Raw genomic sequence first — 17,577 nt, 5'->3', positions numbered from 1 at the left:
ATGAAAAAGCAAAGCTGCCCCCTGGAAACCGCACCCTCTGTGCCTCCAATTTCCTGCTTGGTCCCTTGGGAACAGCCTCCTTCCCTCTCTCTCTCTCTCTCTGTGTGTGTGTGTGTGTGTGTGTGTGTGTGTGTGTGTGAGAGAGAGAGAGAGAGAGAGAGAGAGAGAGAGCTTAGGATGAGGCTGAGACAGGCGTTGCCTGATTTCCTTACCGCAGTGATTCACTGTGTTCAGCCTTGGATCTAGAAAGGTTTGGGTTCAATGAGACAGAGAACCAGAGAAATCACTGTGGCATGGTAATGCTGTACCCCAGCACTTGGGTGGCTGCAGTAGGAGCACCCTACCAGCAATGCAAGCTGCCCTCTGACCTCATGCATGCTTTACGTGAAGCCTCCCTGGCTTTTAGTGTATGCAGTCACTAATTTGGGGTCCAGCTGTGTGCTCCCCACCCTTGCAGAGTTCCAAGGAGGGTAGGTGGAGTCTTGGTGACGACATGCCTCCTGGATAGCAAGTTCACAGTGGCTACTGTCCTCTCCACACTGTTAGGAGGAGCCAGGTCCCTGGGAATGGTTGGAAGTTGTGGCTGTTATATGCATGGAATGTAAGTTTAAAAGCCAGGAGATAAATGGCCCTCTTGTTTTTCCCATAGCCATCTTATGGTCTCAGTGGGCAGGAGCTGGTCTGATTGCTCATCCTTTGTGTTCCCTCAAGGTATCAGTCTCTGTCTGCCTGTCACTCACTCAACCTCTGGATGCAGCAACCCAGGAAAACTGGGGCCAGAAAGATGGCTAAGTAAGAAAAGGCGTTAAGTGCCCAGCCTGATGACCTGAGTTTGATTCTTGGAACCCACGTGGTGTAAAGATAGAATCAACTTCTGAAGGTTATCCTATGGCCCCACATTCAAGCCATAGTATGGGGGACCCTCCCCATACTAATAATAAATAATAATTAAAGATGGGGGGTATGGAGGGTGCCAGAAAGATGGGTCTAACAGTTAAGAGCATTGGCTGTTCTTTCGAAGGGCCTGGGTTCAGTTCCCAGCATCCACCTGAGGGCTTAAAACTGTCTATAACTCCAGTCCCCAAGGATCTTAATGCATCCTTCTGGCTTCTCAGGCACCAAGCATTCACTTGGTGCACAGACACATGCAAAGAAAAAGTACCCTACATGTTAAAAAGACACCGGGCCTTCCTTCTCTTCCCTGATAGCTCCAAAGCAAAGCACTCTCCCCTACCCCCTGCTTCAGCCCCCTGACCTAAAGCCAGGGTGAAGGCTTGGAACTCTGAGAAGTTCATGCTGAATGGCCGCCACAGCCACATGCTGACCTGCCCACCACCCATCCTCCAGGAGCCGAGTCATCAGCAAGAGTCCTCCGGTGAGACCAGCTTCATCACCAGCCACCATCAGCTTCCCTGGCCTTGGAGTCAGCCATGGAGAAGCCAGAAGAAATAGCTTGTTAGTGGCTGTTACAAAGGTCAGGGTTAAGTCCAGATTGAGCAGCCTCGGAAGAAGCTGTGTGTGACCCATGTGACCAAGGTCAACACCCTCAGGCTGGAAGGAGAGAGGGTACGTGTTTAGCTGGTTCCCGATCATGATGCTTTGGATGCTGTCAGCAAACCTGGGGTCATCCAAACTGAGCCCTGCTGGCTGTGTGTGTGTGTGTGTGTGTGTGTGTGTGTGTGTGTGTGTGTGTGTGTGTGTATACATATATATTTCACCATAAAAAGTTTGTATCGAAGGTGAAAGATGCCTAAATAGGCTTATTTGAGGTTGTAATGAATGATAATGGTAAAGGAAGGCCGAGCCAAGTGTGGTTGGTACTGCACACCTATAATCTCAGCACGCTGCACGCTCAGGAATCCCAAGTTGAAGGCCAGCCAGGACTAAACATCAGGTTCCAGTGCAGACTTAGTTATGTAATGAAACCTTTTCTCATTAACAACAGAGGAGTGGGAAAAACAAAAGTAGTCCGGGCACTCGCTGTCAGTGTGGTGGTGCTGGCACAGCGTCTGGATCAGGGGTGGGGTGGAGATGTCCCCAAAGACTTGGAAGTGAAGGTCTGGTATGGGGGCACACACCTGTAATCCACGCACATGTGGAGGTCAGAGGACAACTTCATGGAGTGAGTTCTCTCCTTCCAACTTTACATGGATTCTGAGGATCAAACCAGTGTTTTAATGACTGTGGCAAGTGCCCCTACCTACTGAGCCATCCCACAACAGGCCCCTGTGTGCATGAAGTCAGAGGACAATCCAAGGGAATCATTTTCACACGCTGAGCCATCTCAAGGGCCCCTCCGCAACTTTTTAAAAACGTATGTTGTCATACATTGTATCTGTGATCTCCACATCTTAAGATTAAAAAAGGAGCCAGGTGTAATGGGACGTACATTCTTTGGACCACCAGCTCCTGAATAATAGCTAGGACCAGAAGTTCAAGGTCACCTTTAGCAACACAGCAAGTCTGAATCTAGCCCGACATCCATGAGATCCTGTCTCAAAAAGATAAAAAAAAAAAACCCTCCCCAGTGGTGGTCGGGTAGAGCTCCAGCTCCCTGACCCCAAGCCAGAATATAAACTCTAAGGCAATGCAGACCCTTTGTGTTTTCTTTATGAGCATGATTGGCATAGCTCATTTTGCAGACACAGACTTTGCCAAGGGTTCAGGGGTCAGAGTGACCTCAAAGAAAGGCAGAACTTGGGGTGGGGATGGAGCTCCATCTGATACACCCATCTGCAGTGGGGCACGAGGCAGCAAGCCAGTACGACACAGAGACAAAACCGAGGCGTCAGGGCCGTTTCTGCTTTTAGAATACTGGTGCATTTTTTATTAAAGAAGAGAATAAAGCATTTGTAAATATATTTCTCTCATGTATACTTCAAAGGTGATGCTGTTACAGAACCGAGGAGTGAACAGGCCTGAAGGCCTCCTGTACCCTAGATGACAGAGACACACAGAGGGCCCGGAGGTGCCCGCCCCACAGGATGAAAGGTTCCAAGCTGCATGAACAGAAAGCTCCAGATGCCAGCTGGCATCACAGTGTCACCTGGAGCAAGGATGCTTCTCCAGGGATGTCAAACATGCTTGACATAAGAAAGCCCCTTTACCCAGAAGGAGGAGGTAAGGCATGACGGTTCCCATTGGGCTCCAGCACAGAGGCCAGGGTCACTGCCTCCCACTGGATTGTATGGCTCCTTTGAGTTCTAGGTTCTTGGGGAAGGGTGTCAGAAAGGAACCAGAAGCCCGGAAGGACTGCTGAAGTCCAGCTGGGGACCTGGGCATCTCTTAGACAAAGCTGGACTTGCTGAAGTTTTGTACTAAAATATTGAACCCCTGACCCTCTCGTAAGGGTGGGGATAAAGAGCAGGCATTCTGTAGGAACTTGGGAAAGGAGGAATTTCTTCCTCAATTTAAGAAAACTTAACATGGAGTAAAGATCTTACAGTCCCTGGTGAAAGACAGGGATGGACACTGGGACCTGGACCGGTGACACTCGCACAGGACATTCTGGAGGCTGCAGATGTGAACTGTACCAGGGCTGGCCGGAGGCAGTGAGGAGTGGATGAGACGTCGTGGTCCCTGAGATGGGGCAGGAGGAGCAGAGGTGGTAGGCCCCGCCCCCAGCCCCTGGAAGGCTTCGTGCCCACAAGGCATCTCCAGGGATGGAACTTGAGGAGGTTGGCTCTGAGAAGGAATGGACATGGGGACTACCCATGTATGGCTGCAGGTCTGCGGGGAGCTGAAGGTCTTTGCCAGGCCTGGAGGGGGCCATGCTCCGGGGAGGGGGGGGGCGCTACCTGCGCCCTGCTCTGAACTGAGGGCGTGGAACACGGTACAGCTATGGGAATGACAATGACGACAGTCATGGCTGGCAGGGAGAGCAGTGAATGGTCGAGGGGACCCCAGACACCAGCAACGGCTGGCTGGGAGATTCCCTTTCAAGTGTTTCCAGCTGTAGCAAGGCTCGAGGAGACCCTGCGTTGCAAATCTCTCAGAAAAACTAATCTGTGGGCAGGGGGTGGGGTGGGGGAAGCCAGCTGAGCAAGAAAGGCTTGCATAAGACTGGTCACAAACTGAGGGTGAGGCCAGGGACGGGGTGGGGGGGGTCTAGAGGTCGAGAGCTGAGAAGCCCCCAGGGACAGTGGGGGAGGGCGTTTGGCTTTTAAACTGAGCTGTGCCTTCAAACTGAAGCGAAGCGGTCAAGGGAAGCAGGGCAGGCGATCCAAGCCATCAGAAGCAAACATGCTGTGTCCCCAGATCAGAGAGGCCTCCCTGCTCATGCTCCAGTCACCTGCTAGGATATATTGCGTGTGTGTAGCGGGCTCTCTTATCTGCCAAGAGGCTGCCATCCAGGCACGAGGGACCCCCTTGGCGGGGAGGCAAGGGAAGGCTGCAGGTCTACAGGGGTCACTTGCTGCTATGCGTCTTGACTTTGGTGGCGTTGATGTCTGCCTTGGTCTTCTGGATCCTGGCGAAGATCTCTTTGAAGAGTGCCTTGTACTCAGGTTGGCTCTGCTCCAGCCGCTTATCCACGGCCTCCACGTGCTGGCTTAGGCTCTTCTCACCTGCCTTGCCCTCTCCCTGGCTCTCCTCGCCTCCCAGTAGATCCCTCCATGAACTGTCCCTGGAGATGGGCCGCGAGGTCTGCACGCCCGCGTGCCGCACTCCGGCACCATGCTGCCGGCATTTGCTCAGCAGCTCCTCATATTTCTCCAGCAGTGCGTGGTACTGCTCATCCACCTCCCTCAGGATAGACATACCGCGCCTGCGCACGCTGTTGGCGTGCAGAGTGAGGTTGCCAGCGTGACGGCTGGCTGGGTCTTTGGCCACGATGGCATTGAGTGCTGTGTCACTGCAGCTTTTGCGCACTGCGTGGCTGGGGGAGGCTGCAGGCGAGGAGACACCATCCTGGGCATTGGAGTCATCCCCACTGCCTGGCTGGGGGTCATCAGCCTCAGGGGCCTGAGTGAGGGGTGCCAGCAAAGCCTCTGCCAGGTGCTCATCCCGGGCCAGCAGGTAGGTCTTGGCCTGCTTCATCTGCTGCAGCTCCAGCAGCTCGGCCTCCAGCTCCTGCACGCGCAGGCGACAACCCTCCATCTCACACAGCTGTCGCTCCAGCTCCGTGTACTCCTGGAGCACCACTGTGTACTCGCGCTCCGCACGCTCCTTGCGCTGTCGCTCCTGGCTCACCTGGGAACGCAGCACCCCCACCAAGGTCTGCAGTCGTTCATTCTCCTGCTCCAGGGGCCGAGGGCCAAGCTCCAGCGAGGAACTGTGCAGGCGGAAGGCATCTTCACACCTGCTGCGGGACAGGCAGTGACAGTTAGGTCACGGCCACCACCCCGGACCAAAGTGTCCATCTGTCTAACTCTGCCCCCACTGAGTCTAACTTTCTCTCTCGGCCGCGTCTGACCTATACGGATTCATCCAGGATTCTTCAGCCATGGGAGGCACAGGGATGGTTGCAGGCGGGGACAAAGGGGGTTCTCAGGCTCTATCTTTTTCTAAGCCCTTTCCCCGGTTGGTACTGGCCAGAGAGACCGCTCCATACCTTCCAGAGATGGGAATCTCTCTTCCTCGAGACCCTGATGCCTAGGGATGGTAACGGTCCCTGGACCTCGTTTCTACCCACACTTCTTTTTTTGTTTTTTGAGATAGGGTTTCTCTGTAGCTTTGGAGCCTGTCCTGGAACTAGCTCTGTAGACTAGGCTGGCCTCAAACTCCCAGAGATCTGCCTGCGTCTGCCTCCCACGTGCTGGGATTAAAGGTGTGTGCCACCACCGCCTGGCTAAACAGGATCTTAGACAGCTCAGTGTGAGCTTGGACTCTCTAGCTGAGGGTGACTGTGAGGTCTCGAGTCTCCTGCCTCCACCTTGTGAATGCTGGGGTTACAAGTGTGCCTCACCACTCCTAGGAGGTGTTGGGGATCAGACCCAAGGACTTGAGTGTTAGGCGATCAGTCTTCCAGCTGTGCCCCTCTCTAGCCTCACCTTGCTCCTCTTTGTTAATCTTCTGTTTTAGGCTGGGGATCAAACCCAGGGTGACACACATCCTTGGTAAGCGCCTGCACAGCTGAGCTACATCCCCAGTCCTGTATTCTTATATTAAGTCCGTTGTTGAAATAAGATTTAGTGGGACCCAAAAGGGACACTGCTTAACTCCTCCTCCTAGGTTAGAAGTCTGGCTGGGCCAAGTACTAAAAACACATGACCTTGGATGAGCCACGTAACCGCCAAGTTTAGATTTTCTCTTCTGACCTGTAGGCAAAATGGATGTGATGACCGTTACATCAGCATAGTAACACCCACGGCTGTCCTTAGCAAGCACCCTGATGGCTCAGACCAGACATTAGTCCTCCTTCCCGGCTACTGTCTACTATGCTCCCTTTTCCTCCTTCAGCTAGAACCCTTGGAGTCCTAAGCCACACCAGGCCCTTGCCTACCGGGGGCTTGCCTACCGGGGGCTTGTGCACAGCTCCTTCAGGCAGGGGAAGGTATGGATGGTTCTCCTGCGTTCCCGCTTTTCCCGGCGAACCCGAAGCTGCTCCAGGCCTCGAAGTTGTTCCACCTGGGCCTGCAGCTCCTCGACCTGGCACTGCAGGCGCTCAATGGTCTCTGTCAGCCTGGAATAGGATGAAGGCACCCATGGGGTTTTTGTCGTTTGTTTTAAGGATTGTTAGGACCGGAGAGGTGGCTCAGCCATTAAAAGCTAGGCTCACAACAAAAATGTTAAGATTGGTGTGTGTGTGTGTTCGCGCGCGCGCGCGCGCCGCGCGCGCGCCTGAGGAGGCCAAAAGAGGGAGCTGGATCCCCTGGAACTGGGGCTGGGTGATTGTGAGCCACTCACTGTGAGAGCTGGGAACCAAACCCTGGCTCTAGAGCAGCAATCACTCTCAGCCTCTTAGCCTTAGCCATCTCTCAAGCCCCACCCCAGGGGAAATCTTAAGGAGACAGGGACAGCCTCTTCACTGCCACCTGGGACCCTTATAGATGGAGGACACGGAGGTAAGAACAGACAGTCTTGAGCATGCTGTCTAGGGTTAAAGTCCTAGAACTCTCTGCCATATCCAAGGACTTGCCCTTCTATACATCCCAGGCACAGCCAATCACTCCTCAGCCTCCTTTGGTCCTTCTGTATCTGTGCTCACAAGTGCATGTTCATGTGTGTGGGGGGGGGCAGGGGATGGCCTGGTATCACACTTCAACAAGCTATCCAGCTTGTTTGTTTACTCAGGCAGGCTTCCACTAGGCCCCAGGGGATGCCGATTCAGCTCGGGTGGGGCCCACCCACGCCACCTCCCCAGTTTGAGATCACACATGCTGGTTGTTGTGCCCTACATTTCACACAGGTTCAAGCACTCCAGCAGCCAGGCCACTTCCCCAGCCCCACCTCAGGCTCTTGCACACCCGTCAGTACCAGCATGCACTGCAGCATAACATCATTTACATGTGCACCTTTCTTCCCATCTTTGAGGACCCAGAGGGCAGGGCAGAGTTACCAAAACTTTAGTGCCTCTTACTGAGCCTGCTGTAAAATTGGTGCATAACCACAGGTGGGTTATTCACTGGAGCATGGGTGACTTTTCATCCATCGGTTTTGGGGGCCTGGGGAGGTGGCTCAGGGCTAGAAGCACTTGTTGCTCTTGCAGAGGACCTGGCTTTGGTTTCTGCCACCCACAAGTATGGTGGCTCACCACCATCTACAGCTCTAGCTCCAGAGTGTCCCATACCCTAGCCTGGCCTCAGAGAACACGGCCCACACGTGGTGCACAGACATACACGCAGGCAAAAACATCCATCCACACAGAATAAAAACATAAATCTTAAAAAGAAAGGGAGGGCTGGATGGTGGTGGCTTCACTCAGGAAGCAGAGGCAGGTGGATCTCTGTGAGTTCAAGGGCAGCCTGGTCTACAGAGCGAATCCCTGGATACCAGGGCTACACAGAGAAACCACCATCTTGGAAAGAGGAAAAAAAAAAAAAAAGGGAAGGAAGAAGAAAGGGAAGGAACTCTAGTTGTTTGTGGGATGAATGTTTAAGCACACACAGCAGACAGGGATGGCCTTGCTGGCAGCCCAGGCTCCTGTGCACTGTCTTCTAGGGAGTGCGTGAGTCTCCCGAGCAGTCCACTCGGCCATGTGTTCAGCCCTGGGCTCGTCCCTCACCCGTGGATCTTCTGCTGGGCCGCCTTACTGTCCAGCGCCAGCCTCTGATTGGTCAGCTCCAGGTCTCTGGCGGTCAGGTCCAGCTGCTCGTACACTTTGGCATGCTGTTCATTCACCAGCCGCAGCGTGTCCAGCTGCTTGGTCAGGTACTGGGGGAGGAGGAAAGGGGGGGGGGACAGACCTTTACAACGAAGGACAGACAAATCTCTCCACCTGGCCCCCCCTACCACTCCTAGACCAACCACCGGCTTTGTGAGGTCTATGTTGAACTGAGCTTGGGGTGAAGACCACGGTGCCGCAGGCTGGCTAGGATTGGGGAAGGAGGGGTGGAGAAGCCATGCGGAGTCCAAGGCCCCTCACCTCGATCTCCTGCACCTGCTCCTCGTTGGTGGAGTACATCTGCTGCAGGGACTCCTCCAGCTCCTTGTTCCTCTCCAGCAGGGTCTTCCCGAGCTCGGCTGCCAGGTGCAAGTCTGGGGGAGGGGAGGGGGTGTAAACAAAGAGCCCTGGGCCAGGACTCAGGGAGCCCTCATTAATGCTCTAGCATTTATCCGTGGCTGGGCTCCGGGTGACTCAGTGTCACCGTGACATAGGCTATTCTCGGAAGCCCCAGCCTGGCTAGAGATGGAAGCCAGGGGCCGGCGGGGCCTCTGGGCCCTTGTCACTCACATCTGAAATGCCCTTTTCCCTACATGCTCCAGGCTTACTCCCTTCTTGTCCTTCGGGTCTCTGGATGGTGCTGTTTGCACAGGATCTTACTGTGGAGCCCAGGCTAGCCCAGGGCTCATGATCCTTCTGCCTCAGCTTCCTGACTGCTGGGATTGAAGACATGTGCTACCGACCAGCTTGGGATTTCTTTCCGCCTGACGCAGAAAACAAATAGTGCAGAAAGGTGAAAAGCCAACAATAATTAAAAAAAAAAAAAAAAATTAGTTGAGCTGGGTGTGGCGGGGCATGCCTTTAATTCCAGCACTCAGGAGGTAGAAGCAGGTGGGTCTCTGTGAGACTGAAGCCGTCCAGGGCTACATAGTGAGGCATGGTCTCAAGAAGAAAAGCGAGGCTCTGGAGAGGTGGCTCAGCACCCAAGGGCTTTAGGCTTGAGCCAGAGTTTGGTTCCCAGTAAGCAATCACAACCATCTGTAACTAGTTTCAGGGGCTGGAACATTCTCTTCTAGCTTCCATGGGGAACCTGTATACAGACACACACACACACACAGACCTAAAAAAAAAAAAAGTACTGGACCAGTAAGATAGCTCAGTGGGTAAAGGTAATTGCTGCTAAACCTAAGTTCAATCCCCAGGACCCTCACTGCAGAAGAGACCCAATGCCTACAAGCTGTCCTCTGACACTATTAGTGGAGGCAGAAAATGTACTGTCTATAAGCTCTAAACACCATCTAATAGTCCTTATTGTTGAATGTTTACGGCGTCTTTGAGTACTTTCTCTATTAAAAGTGAAACTATGAGCCAAGAATGTTGTGGGAAATTTGTACACCGAGTAAAGATATATTGCTGTGATTAGTTTAATAAAGAGCTGAACGGCCAATAGCTAGGCAGGAGGTGTAGGTGGGACTCCTGGGCAGAGAAGAAATAGGAGGAGATAATCTAGGCACACAGAAATGTCAGGAGACTTGGAGGCAGCATGGGCAGTACAGAGATGAGGTAAGGACCCTCATGGAAGATTAAAAAAATATATATCGGTTAATTTAAGTTATGAGAGCTAGTTAGGAACAAGCCTAAGCTGAGGCTGAACTTTTATAATTAATAAGAAGTCTGTGTAGGGCTGGTGGTCCCAATGAAAAAGTCCCACTACAGGACATGCGAGTGCGTGCCAGGACTCAGGAAACTGAGGCAGGAAGTGCAGGAGTTTGAGGCTACTCTAAGTTACATGAGACTCTGCCTCAAAAAACAAAGTGGGACCGGGGTGGAGCGCAGGTGGCTGAGTGCTTGCTTAGCATGCATGCTTAGCTTAGCATGTGTGGCCTCCAGGACCACACAGATTAGGTGTGGATGTGCACACCAGTAATCCAGTACTGAGGGGAGGACCAGGAGTTCAAGGTTACCCTTTGATGTATAAGGTTTGTTCAAGGCCAGCCTGAGTTTCATGAGACCCTGCTTAAAAAACAAAATAAAACAAAAACAAAAAAAAAAAAAAAAAGGCAGCGTAAAACTATGCCATAGACCCAAGACCCCAACTCCTCAGGAAGCTGAGGCATGAATACCACAAATTCAAGACCAGTTTAGGCAACTCAGACACTGTAGCAAAATTAAAAAGTAGCTGTGTGGTGGTGGCGCACAACTTTGACCCCAGCAGCACTCAGGAGGCAGAGGCGGGTGGATCTCTGTGAGTTCAAGGCCAGCCTGGTCTACAAAGCAAGTTCAGGACAGCCAGGGCAGTTAGACAGAGAAACCCTGTCTTGAAAAACCAATGAATGAATGAATGAATGAATGAATGAAACAAAATGTAAAGTGAGGGTAAGGATTTGGGCCTGGTAGCTCATCTCTGTAATCCCAGCATTTGGGAGGCTGAGGCAGGAGGATTGCATAAAGTTCCATACCAGTCAGACCTATAGGGTGAAGCACTGTCTTAAAAACTTAACTTCGTAGTGCTGGAGAAATGGTTTAGTGGTTAAGAGTACTTGCTGCCTTTAGAGAGGACCTGAGTTCAGTTCCCAGCATGCACATGGCAGCTTGTAACTTGCGGCGACACTAGTCCCGGGGATCCAATGTCCTCTTCTCTCGTCTTTGGGCCCTAGGCTCCCACGTGGTACACACAACTGGGGAAAACAATCATACACTAAACGTTATAGTCTTTGTTAAAGATCACTGACAACAAACGGAAGTTTAGGGTTGTAATTCAGTGACAGAAGCAGTAGTGTGACCACTTAGCACGTGTGAGGTTCTGGGTCTGAAAAACGAGTCAAACTGAGATCAACTTCTGTAATGTGATGTTTTATTCTTTTGGGGTTTTTTTTGGGGGGGGGGAGGGCCACCACGTAGCTCCCAAATAAATCATACAGGGAGGCTTATTATTAGTTATAAATGCCCAGCCTTAGCTTGGCTCATTTCTTGCCAGCTTTTCTTAACTAATCCTGACTAATTTTTGCCTCTGGGACTTTTCCTTTGAATATCTTACTTTCACTTATTCTGTGGCTGGTTGTGTGGCCGTGTAGCCATTAGGCTGTGGGCTAGGTGGCTGTGTGGCTGTGTGGCTGGGTGGCCACGTGGCTGGGTGGCCGCGTGGCCGCGTGGCTGGGTGGCCGGGTGGCTGACCCCTGATGTCCTCCTCTCCTTGTTCTCTTGATGCTCCTTTTTCTCCTCCTATTTATACCCTCTGCCTGCCAGCTCCGCCTGTCCTTGATCCTGCCTCGCTGTTGGCCATTCAGCTCTTTATTAGGCCCGCCAGGTGTTTTAGACAGGCAAAGTAACACAGCTTCGTAGTTAAACAAATGCAGCATAAGCGAAAGTCACACACCTGAAAATAATATTTCCCCAACAAACTTCATTGTATTAAAACCTTAGTGCAAATCACTGCTGTTGTGAGAACACATGGGGTAAACAGCAAGCCTATGTGGCCCATTTGTCCCAAAGCAGGAGAGATTTATCATTATTGACTATTGTTATTGTTGAATACGATGAGGCTCTTTGTTACACCAGCCTTCATTCTAGGCTGATGGTGTAAATCTGGAGCAGGATTTGTAAAAGCAGTTCTCCCTGGGCCAACAAGACACAGTGCTATTTTTATACATAATGATATCTCTGCCTTCCCTTAAAGACACGGGCTCTCTGGTCCTCCTGAAAAGTTAGATACACCGTTGTTTCGGCTACTCCCTCCAGTGCAGCAGACAGGAAGGTGGGGCCTTCCTCTTGCACCCTTACAGAGCAGGGACCCTGGATGGGCAGAGAGCAGCTCTTTTAGCTAAGCCTAGGACAGGGCTGTGTTTCCTTGTGAAAGCCAGAGCCGCCTGCCAAAAGGCCCAGGCTTAGGAATGTCGCTCCCACATGAGGGTAAGGCTTTCTTCTTTCTCTCTAAGACAGAGTATCGTAGCTCAGGCTGGCCTCAAACTTACAAAGTAGCTGAGGATGACCTCGATGTCCTGTTCTCTGCCTCCACCTCCTAAGTGCTGGGATTGTTGGGATGTGCCACAATCTCTTGTTTTATGTGGTGCTGGGAAGTCAACCTCGGGGCTTCCTGCATGCTAGGCGAGCATTCTACCGACTGACCTCTGTCTCCGGCAACTTTCGTTGTTGCTTTGAGGTAGGGTCTCATGTAGTCAGGCTTTCCTTGAGATGTAGCAAAGGATGACTTTGAACTATCTATCCCATTGCTCTACCTCCCAAGTGGCAGGGTACAGACATACCCAGAGCAGGGATGAGGTCTTAAAATAGCCACAATGGGGCCTCTAGAATTAAATTAATTGGAGAGGAGGACTTTATGTCTGATGTCGCTGGGGAAGCAGACCACAGCGGCTTCTCTCTAGCCAGGCTGTCATGACACCGCCTGGAACAAAAGCAGTTTCCCTGTAGGAAACAAAACTGAATTATGTAAATTAGCTACAAACCCCATAGCCTGGGGCAAGTAACCTGCTCAGCGAAGATGCCAACATATCCAGTCACCTAGTATAAACCTAGTAAGGTATTTGAGGACACTTGCTGTATGAGCTTATATGCTGGGCCAAAGTCTGGAGGTGTCTACAAAATTAATTTGAAGCCTGGTGCTCCCATAGTTGAATGGCAGCCTTGTGATTTGTCATGTGCTTGGGGTTAATAGGGGGTGGGCAGGGGTGGCTGGCTATGAGAGAACCTCACCACCTTCCTAGTCTGTAACAGGAAGGCAATGTTCAGCTCACCTTCCTAAATGCTCCAGGCCTTGGAACTGTTAGGTGGTCTAGGAAATGACCATTGCTAACCCGTACACAGGGGTGGCCTGCCTCAAGATCCTGCAGCTTAACCAGAATTCAAGGCCAGTGGAATGAGGAAAGGCCAAAGGCAATTCCAATGCCATGTTCTTCCTTCCAGGGGAGCTGGGGTGTGTAACTTCTTGCTCTTTGTAGGCTGGGATGGGGATGGGTTTCATACCACACTACGAACCAAGAGGCCTTGGAGACTGCCTGAGAAGACAGTCACATGTGACTCAGCCACCTAGTGGTCCAAGGATGATGAAGGAAGGAAGACAAAAAGGAAGCTGCTTGGGGAGGAGGGGGAGGATCTCAGAGCGACTCAGGGAAACTGGATCACACTGCAAGCTCAGCTGCTCAGAGCCACCTGGAGGGATGATGGAAGGCACCCAGAAGCTGGAGAGCCAGGGACCTGGAGGAGTGGAGAAATAGGGAGGCAGCTTGCTGAAGGACAGTGGCAGTTCTGGACTCAGGGGAGGGGGGCCTGGAAACTTGGAAGCTAGCTAAGCAGGATGTTGCACGAGGCAACAAACAGCCTGCTATGGCCGGATTAACAAGCAACTCTGAACCAAATTGGGGGGGGGGGGAGTTGCTGAGTTTGTGCTGCCTCCTTCCCTGCGTGAACCTAGGGGTTTCCTTCAGGGGGCTTCTGGGGCTTCCTTCAGCAGTCTTCAGTGATTATCGGTGAGGCAATGCCCCAGAGAAGCCAAGAGACCCTGAAATCCCATGGCCCTTCTGGGTGAGCATCAGGGTGGAGCGAGACGCTTTAGACAGAGAGGTAGGAAAGGGACAAGAAAATAGGCCAAGAGGCAGGAAGTAGGTCAAAGGACAAAGGTAAAGGGTGACTGAGGTGGAAAACGCCAGGTAGACGGTAGGTGGTAGAGCAGGGTGTTGCCCCACAGGGCACAAGGCAGGAGTTCAGAAAGGCCTTTAGGGGTAGCCAGGGTAGAGACAGGGTACCATTTTCTTTACCACCTTGTCAGAGCATTCCCTGGGGTGGAGGACTCAAGGTCAGGCTAGGCAGGAAGGGGAGGTCAGGTCAGAAAATCTGTGACTCAGCAGCCACCCTTAGTCTGGACAGAGATGGTCACAGGTGGGGGAGGGGGCAAGCAAAGCAAGACGCAGTGCTTAATAATTAATTCATGATTTTTTTTTCTATTTTTAACAAGCGCTCGTGGCAGCCCGTAGAAGGAACAGAGCAAATCCAAAGCCTCGCCTGTCCTGACCAGCTCCTGATCACCCCAAAGTCAAATATCATCTCTAGGGACAATCTCTTTGGGAAGTGAAGTTGGGGCTTGCTTGGTCCAGGGCAGGGAGGAAACAGGCGGGAAGACATTCCCACGTGCTGGTGAGGAAACCACTCTGCTGGCCACCGAGCAGATGGGGAGAAAAGGGGTTGGGGATGAAATACAGAGACGGAGCCCTCGAATGTGACTGTCGTCTGGCAGACACCCCGTCCATCCTCAGCTCCTGGGCTGGCAGGCAGAGCTGAGTGGCTAGTACTTCCTTTGTGCCCTGCTTCCTCTGCCCTCCATTTGGTCCCACGCCTTGGTACAAACATTCCTTCCTCCATTCTGCCCTCCCCTTCCTTCCTCCAGCTCAAAGCTCCCTCTGCTGAGGGGGCCACGATGTCACACAGCTGCCACTTTGATCCCACATCTGTCCCCTCTGCTGGAATGCAGGCTCAGGAAGAGATTCTGTCCCGAGACCCAGCACAGCCCCTAGCAGGGAGGTAACAGAGTGCTTCATTACTGGGCGTCCCCCTGGGCTCCGTCTGAGTGGAGCCGCACGCCAGGCCAGCAGGACCCAAGAAGTGGGGGGGGGCAGGGTTCTTTAATTCCACTGGAAGAGCAATTCCTGTCCCTCATCAGAAGCCACACATCTCCCACCCCTATTCTCCGGCTTCTTCCTCCCACATCTGGGCTGGGCATGGTGCCAAGCCTTCATTAGGGGTGCGGGAACTAAATGAGACCGATATAGTATTAGCATCTGCCTCCCCTAGAGGCCATCTTCCACAGAACTCAGCTTTTCATCTTTCCTTCTGAGCTAGCCTCTCCCAGGAAGCCATCCCATAATCACTTACACTCAGAGCAAACATACCCCCACCAGCCCTTGTGTACACAGAGGTTTGGAGCTGGGACTGTCCCAAGGTCCCGGGATGATGTCTGGGACTCAAATGAGGTCAACCGATGTTTACAGAGAGGAAAAGTTTTATGGGTAGTTGCCAGGACAGACACGAAGGTACCTGCCGTATGAGCACCTGGCAGTTCATCGCATAGCAATGTCTAACCCACTGCCCTCCATCCTACACGGGTATCCCAAGGTTCTGGTTCGCTGACAAGTACTGGGACAGCTCCTCATCGGCAGGTGAAGCCTGGCAGCCTGGAGTAGTGGGTCTGGAAACAAAAGCTCCAGGACCAGGTGATGCTTCCCACACTTGGAAAACCAGAACTCTGGGGTCCCGAGGATGGAGACCAGACCTCCGTGGCACACTCTGTGCCAGGCTTGCAGGCAACAGTGGGAAGGAGATACGTTTCCTCACCCCCTCAAGGTATCAGCAAGAGCAGGCACCTTGGCAGAGAAGAGGGTGGAGCCGACTCCACTCCAGCAGGCTTCGGCCTTGACCCGGGCCCTCTCAGGCCTCCAGGTCTGGTCAAGAGGGCGCCACCTCTGCTCTCAGTGATGTCAATTTAGCCACCTCATCACCAGCTTCTAACCCCCCTTCCGGTCATCCTCTGGGCGCTCAGATGAGAGCCATGGAAATGGCTCCCTCTTTCCCTGGGCATGGGGTACGTCTGAAACGACTGAAGGACGCCTGCACATCCTGAGCCACTTGGGTGGAAGCCCGGTGCAAGGAAGAACAAGGGGATGCTTTTCTCAGGAAGGCAGGCTGCAGACTCCAGGTTTCTTCCCGTGCTCTCTGCACCACCCCCTCTGAGCAGAGAGAAGCAAGCTGGGGAAACTTTCTGACAGACTCTTAGGGCTCACAAATCCTGGCCGGGACAGGTGCTGTTGATGTGGAGCGATGACAACTCAACACCGGAGTACACCCCCGACAAAAGTACCAGGAATCCCCTGCGGACTTCCATTCCACCTAGTCCCCGGGCCCCCTAACAATACCCTATCAGGGATACCCGAGTAGATAGATGCAGCTGCTAAGATGACAAGGGTGATGGATGCCCTGTCAAATACACACTTGTGCAGGTCACCCTCTAACGCGTCCGAATCTTCTAGGGCAGCGCCCCTCTCTGTCCACGTCCCCGTTCTCAAGACTCATCATGCGCACCAGGTCCAGCCCAGCCCTTTTCTAGGTGATACCGCCCAACAATGGAGTATCGGCCAGGGGTCTCCGGGCACACGCCACTTCCCTTCCCGCCATGCTCACCCTGCTCCAGGTCCTGATGATCGTACCAGGACTCCTCCTCCTCTGCGGAGTAGTCCTCCATCCCGGCCGCTCTCCGCATGGCCCCGCGGGTGGCGGTGGGCGGGCGCTGCGGCAGCTCAGGGCCTGGGCTCGCAGCCCGGGACAATGCGTCGGAGGCGGCCCGGGCTTCCCACGTCGCGGGCTCGGGCTGCAACGCCCCTTCGCCCTCCGCGCGCGATCGCCATCCGCTACCGGCCGTGCGCACAGCGGGGCCTCTCGCTCCCGCGCGCCCTGGGTCCCGCCGAGCTGGGGACGTCGGGTGGCGGCGGCACAAAGGGCGGAGGGGTGGGGACTGCAAAGCGGGGAGATGGCTGGGACGAGCCGGGGCCGCCTGCAGGGCTACGGCGTCAGGAAAGTGTGGGTGCCGCGGCGGATACCCCCTGCCCGCCTCGGGCCCGCACACCACCCGGCCCGCGCCGCGACACCCGGAGCCGCTGCATCTCCGCCGGGGCCGCTTGCAGCGTCCCAGGCCGCCAGCTCTGCGGGGAGGGGCCTGCCGCCGGAGACAAATCATAAGACGTATGCAAATAGGGGGGCGGGTCCTCGGGTGAGGACCTTCCTGGTGTCCTGGTCTGGGAATTGTGCTGGATCAACCCTCTCTCTGTCCTCCTTTTTCCTCCTCGTCCGACTTTGGTTTCCGTCCATCTGAAATTATTTTGTTTACTTGTTGTCTGCCCTTGCTTTTCTGAGAGCAAGGGTCTGTCTGTTGTCCACAGAGGTCTTCACCGCGGAGAATGGGCTGACCCACGGAACATTCTTTAAAATGGTATTAATTTACAAATACCTTTAAGAAGCAGGATTGGGAAGCCGGGCGTTGGTGGTGCTTGGTTATTAGAGAGAAGAATGGGGGTTAAGAGCTCTTACTAGAATCTGAGTTCGGGTTTCTGTACCCATGTCAAGCAGCTCGCAGCAGCCTGTATCCCCAGCTCCCAGGGCAATCTGACACCTCTGGCCTCTGGGTACCTGAAATCACAGGAACCTTCACACATGCACAACACACATACCCAAGGTTAGAAAGAGCCAAGCATGGTGACTCCTTCCACTGATAATAGGACTTGTGAGATTGAAGCAGGAGGATTGTCTTGAGTTCC

The 17,577-nt window shown here is 53.3% G+C and overlaps 1 protein-coding gene across 2 annotated transcripts; it reads right to left on the bottom strand.

Moving 5' to 3' along the window:
- Nucleotides 1–2,797: 2,797 nt before the first annotated feature.
- Nucleotides 2,798–17,007, bottom strand: Cdr2l (cerebellar degeneration related protein 2 like). Of its 2 annotated transcripts, none has more exons than XM_051180294.1 (5): nucleotides 16,448–17,007; nucleotides 8,525–8,637; nucleotides 8,165–8,313; nucleotides 6,458–6,622; nucleotides 2,798–5,302 (listed from the first exon to the last, which is right to left on the bottom strand). In XM_051180294.1, the coding sequence occupies exons 1-5, from the start codon at nucleotides 16,998–17,000 to the stop codon at nucleotides 4,408–4,410; spliced, it is 1,875 nt and encodes a 624-aa protein (XP_051036251.1). In that variant the 5' UTR covers nucleotides 17,001–17,007; the 3' UTR covers nucleotides 2,798–4,407. The 2 variants fall into 2 exon arrangements, with proteins under 2 accessions (XP_051036251.1, XP_051036260.1); XM_051180303.1 differs by having other exon boundaries at nucleotides 2,798–5,299.
- Between the last annotated feature and the right edge of the window lie 570 nt (nucleotides 17,008–17,577).

The sequence above is a fragment of the Phodopus roborovskii genome, unplaced genomic scaffold (assembly GCF_943737965.1).
Source record: "Phodopus roborovskii unplaced genomic scaffold, PHOROB, whole genome shotgun sequence".
NCBI classification, from domain to species: Eukaryota; Metazoa; Chordata; class Mammalia; order Rodentia; family Cricetidae; genus Phodopus; species Phodopus roborovskii.
The sequence above is the reverse complement of the archived record's forward strand: the minus strand, read 5'-3'. Positions and strand labels throughout refer to the sequence as shown.

What these genes read in the sequence shown, in the direction of transcription:
- Cdr2l (XM_051180294.1), bottom strand. Translation starts at nt 17,000, where the DNA reads ATGATTTGTCTCCGGCGGCAGGCCCCTCCCCGCAGAGCTGGCGGCCTG. An exon ending in AGCAGGTGCAGGAGATCGAG is followed by an intron (nt 8,314 to 8,524) that starts GTGAGGGGCCTT and finishes CTCCTCCCCCAG; the next exon opens with TACCTGACCAAGCAGCTGGA. An exon ending in GCCCAGCAGAAGATCCACGG is followed by an intron (nt 6,623 to 8,164) that starts GTGAGGGACGAG and finishes ATCCTATTCCAG; the next exon opens with GCTGACAGAGACCATTGAGC.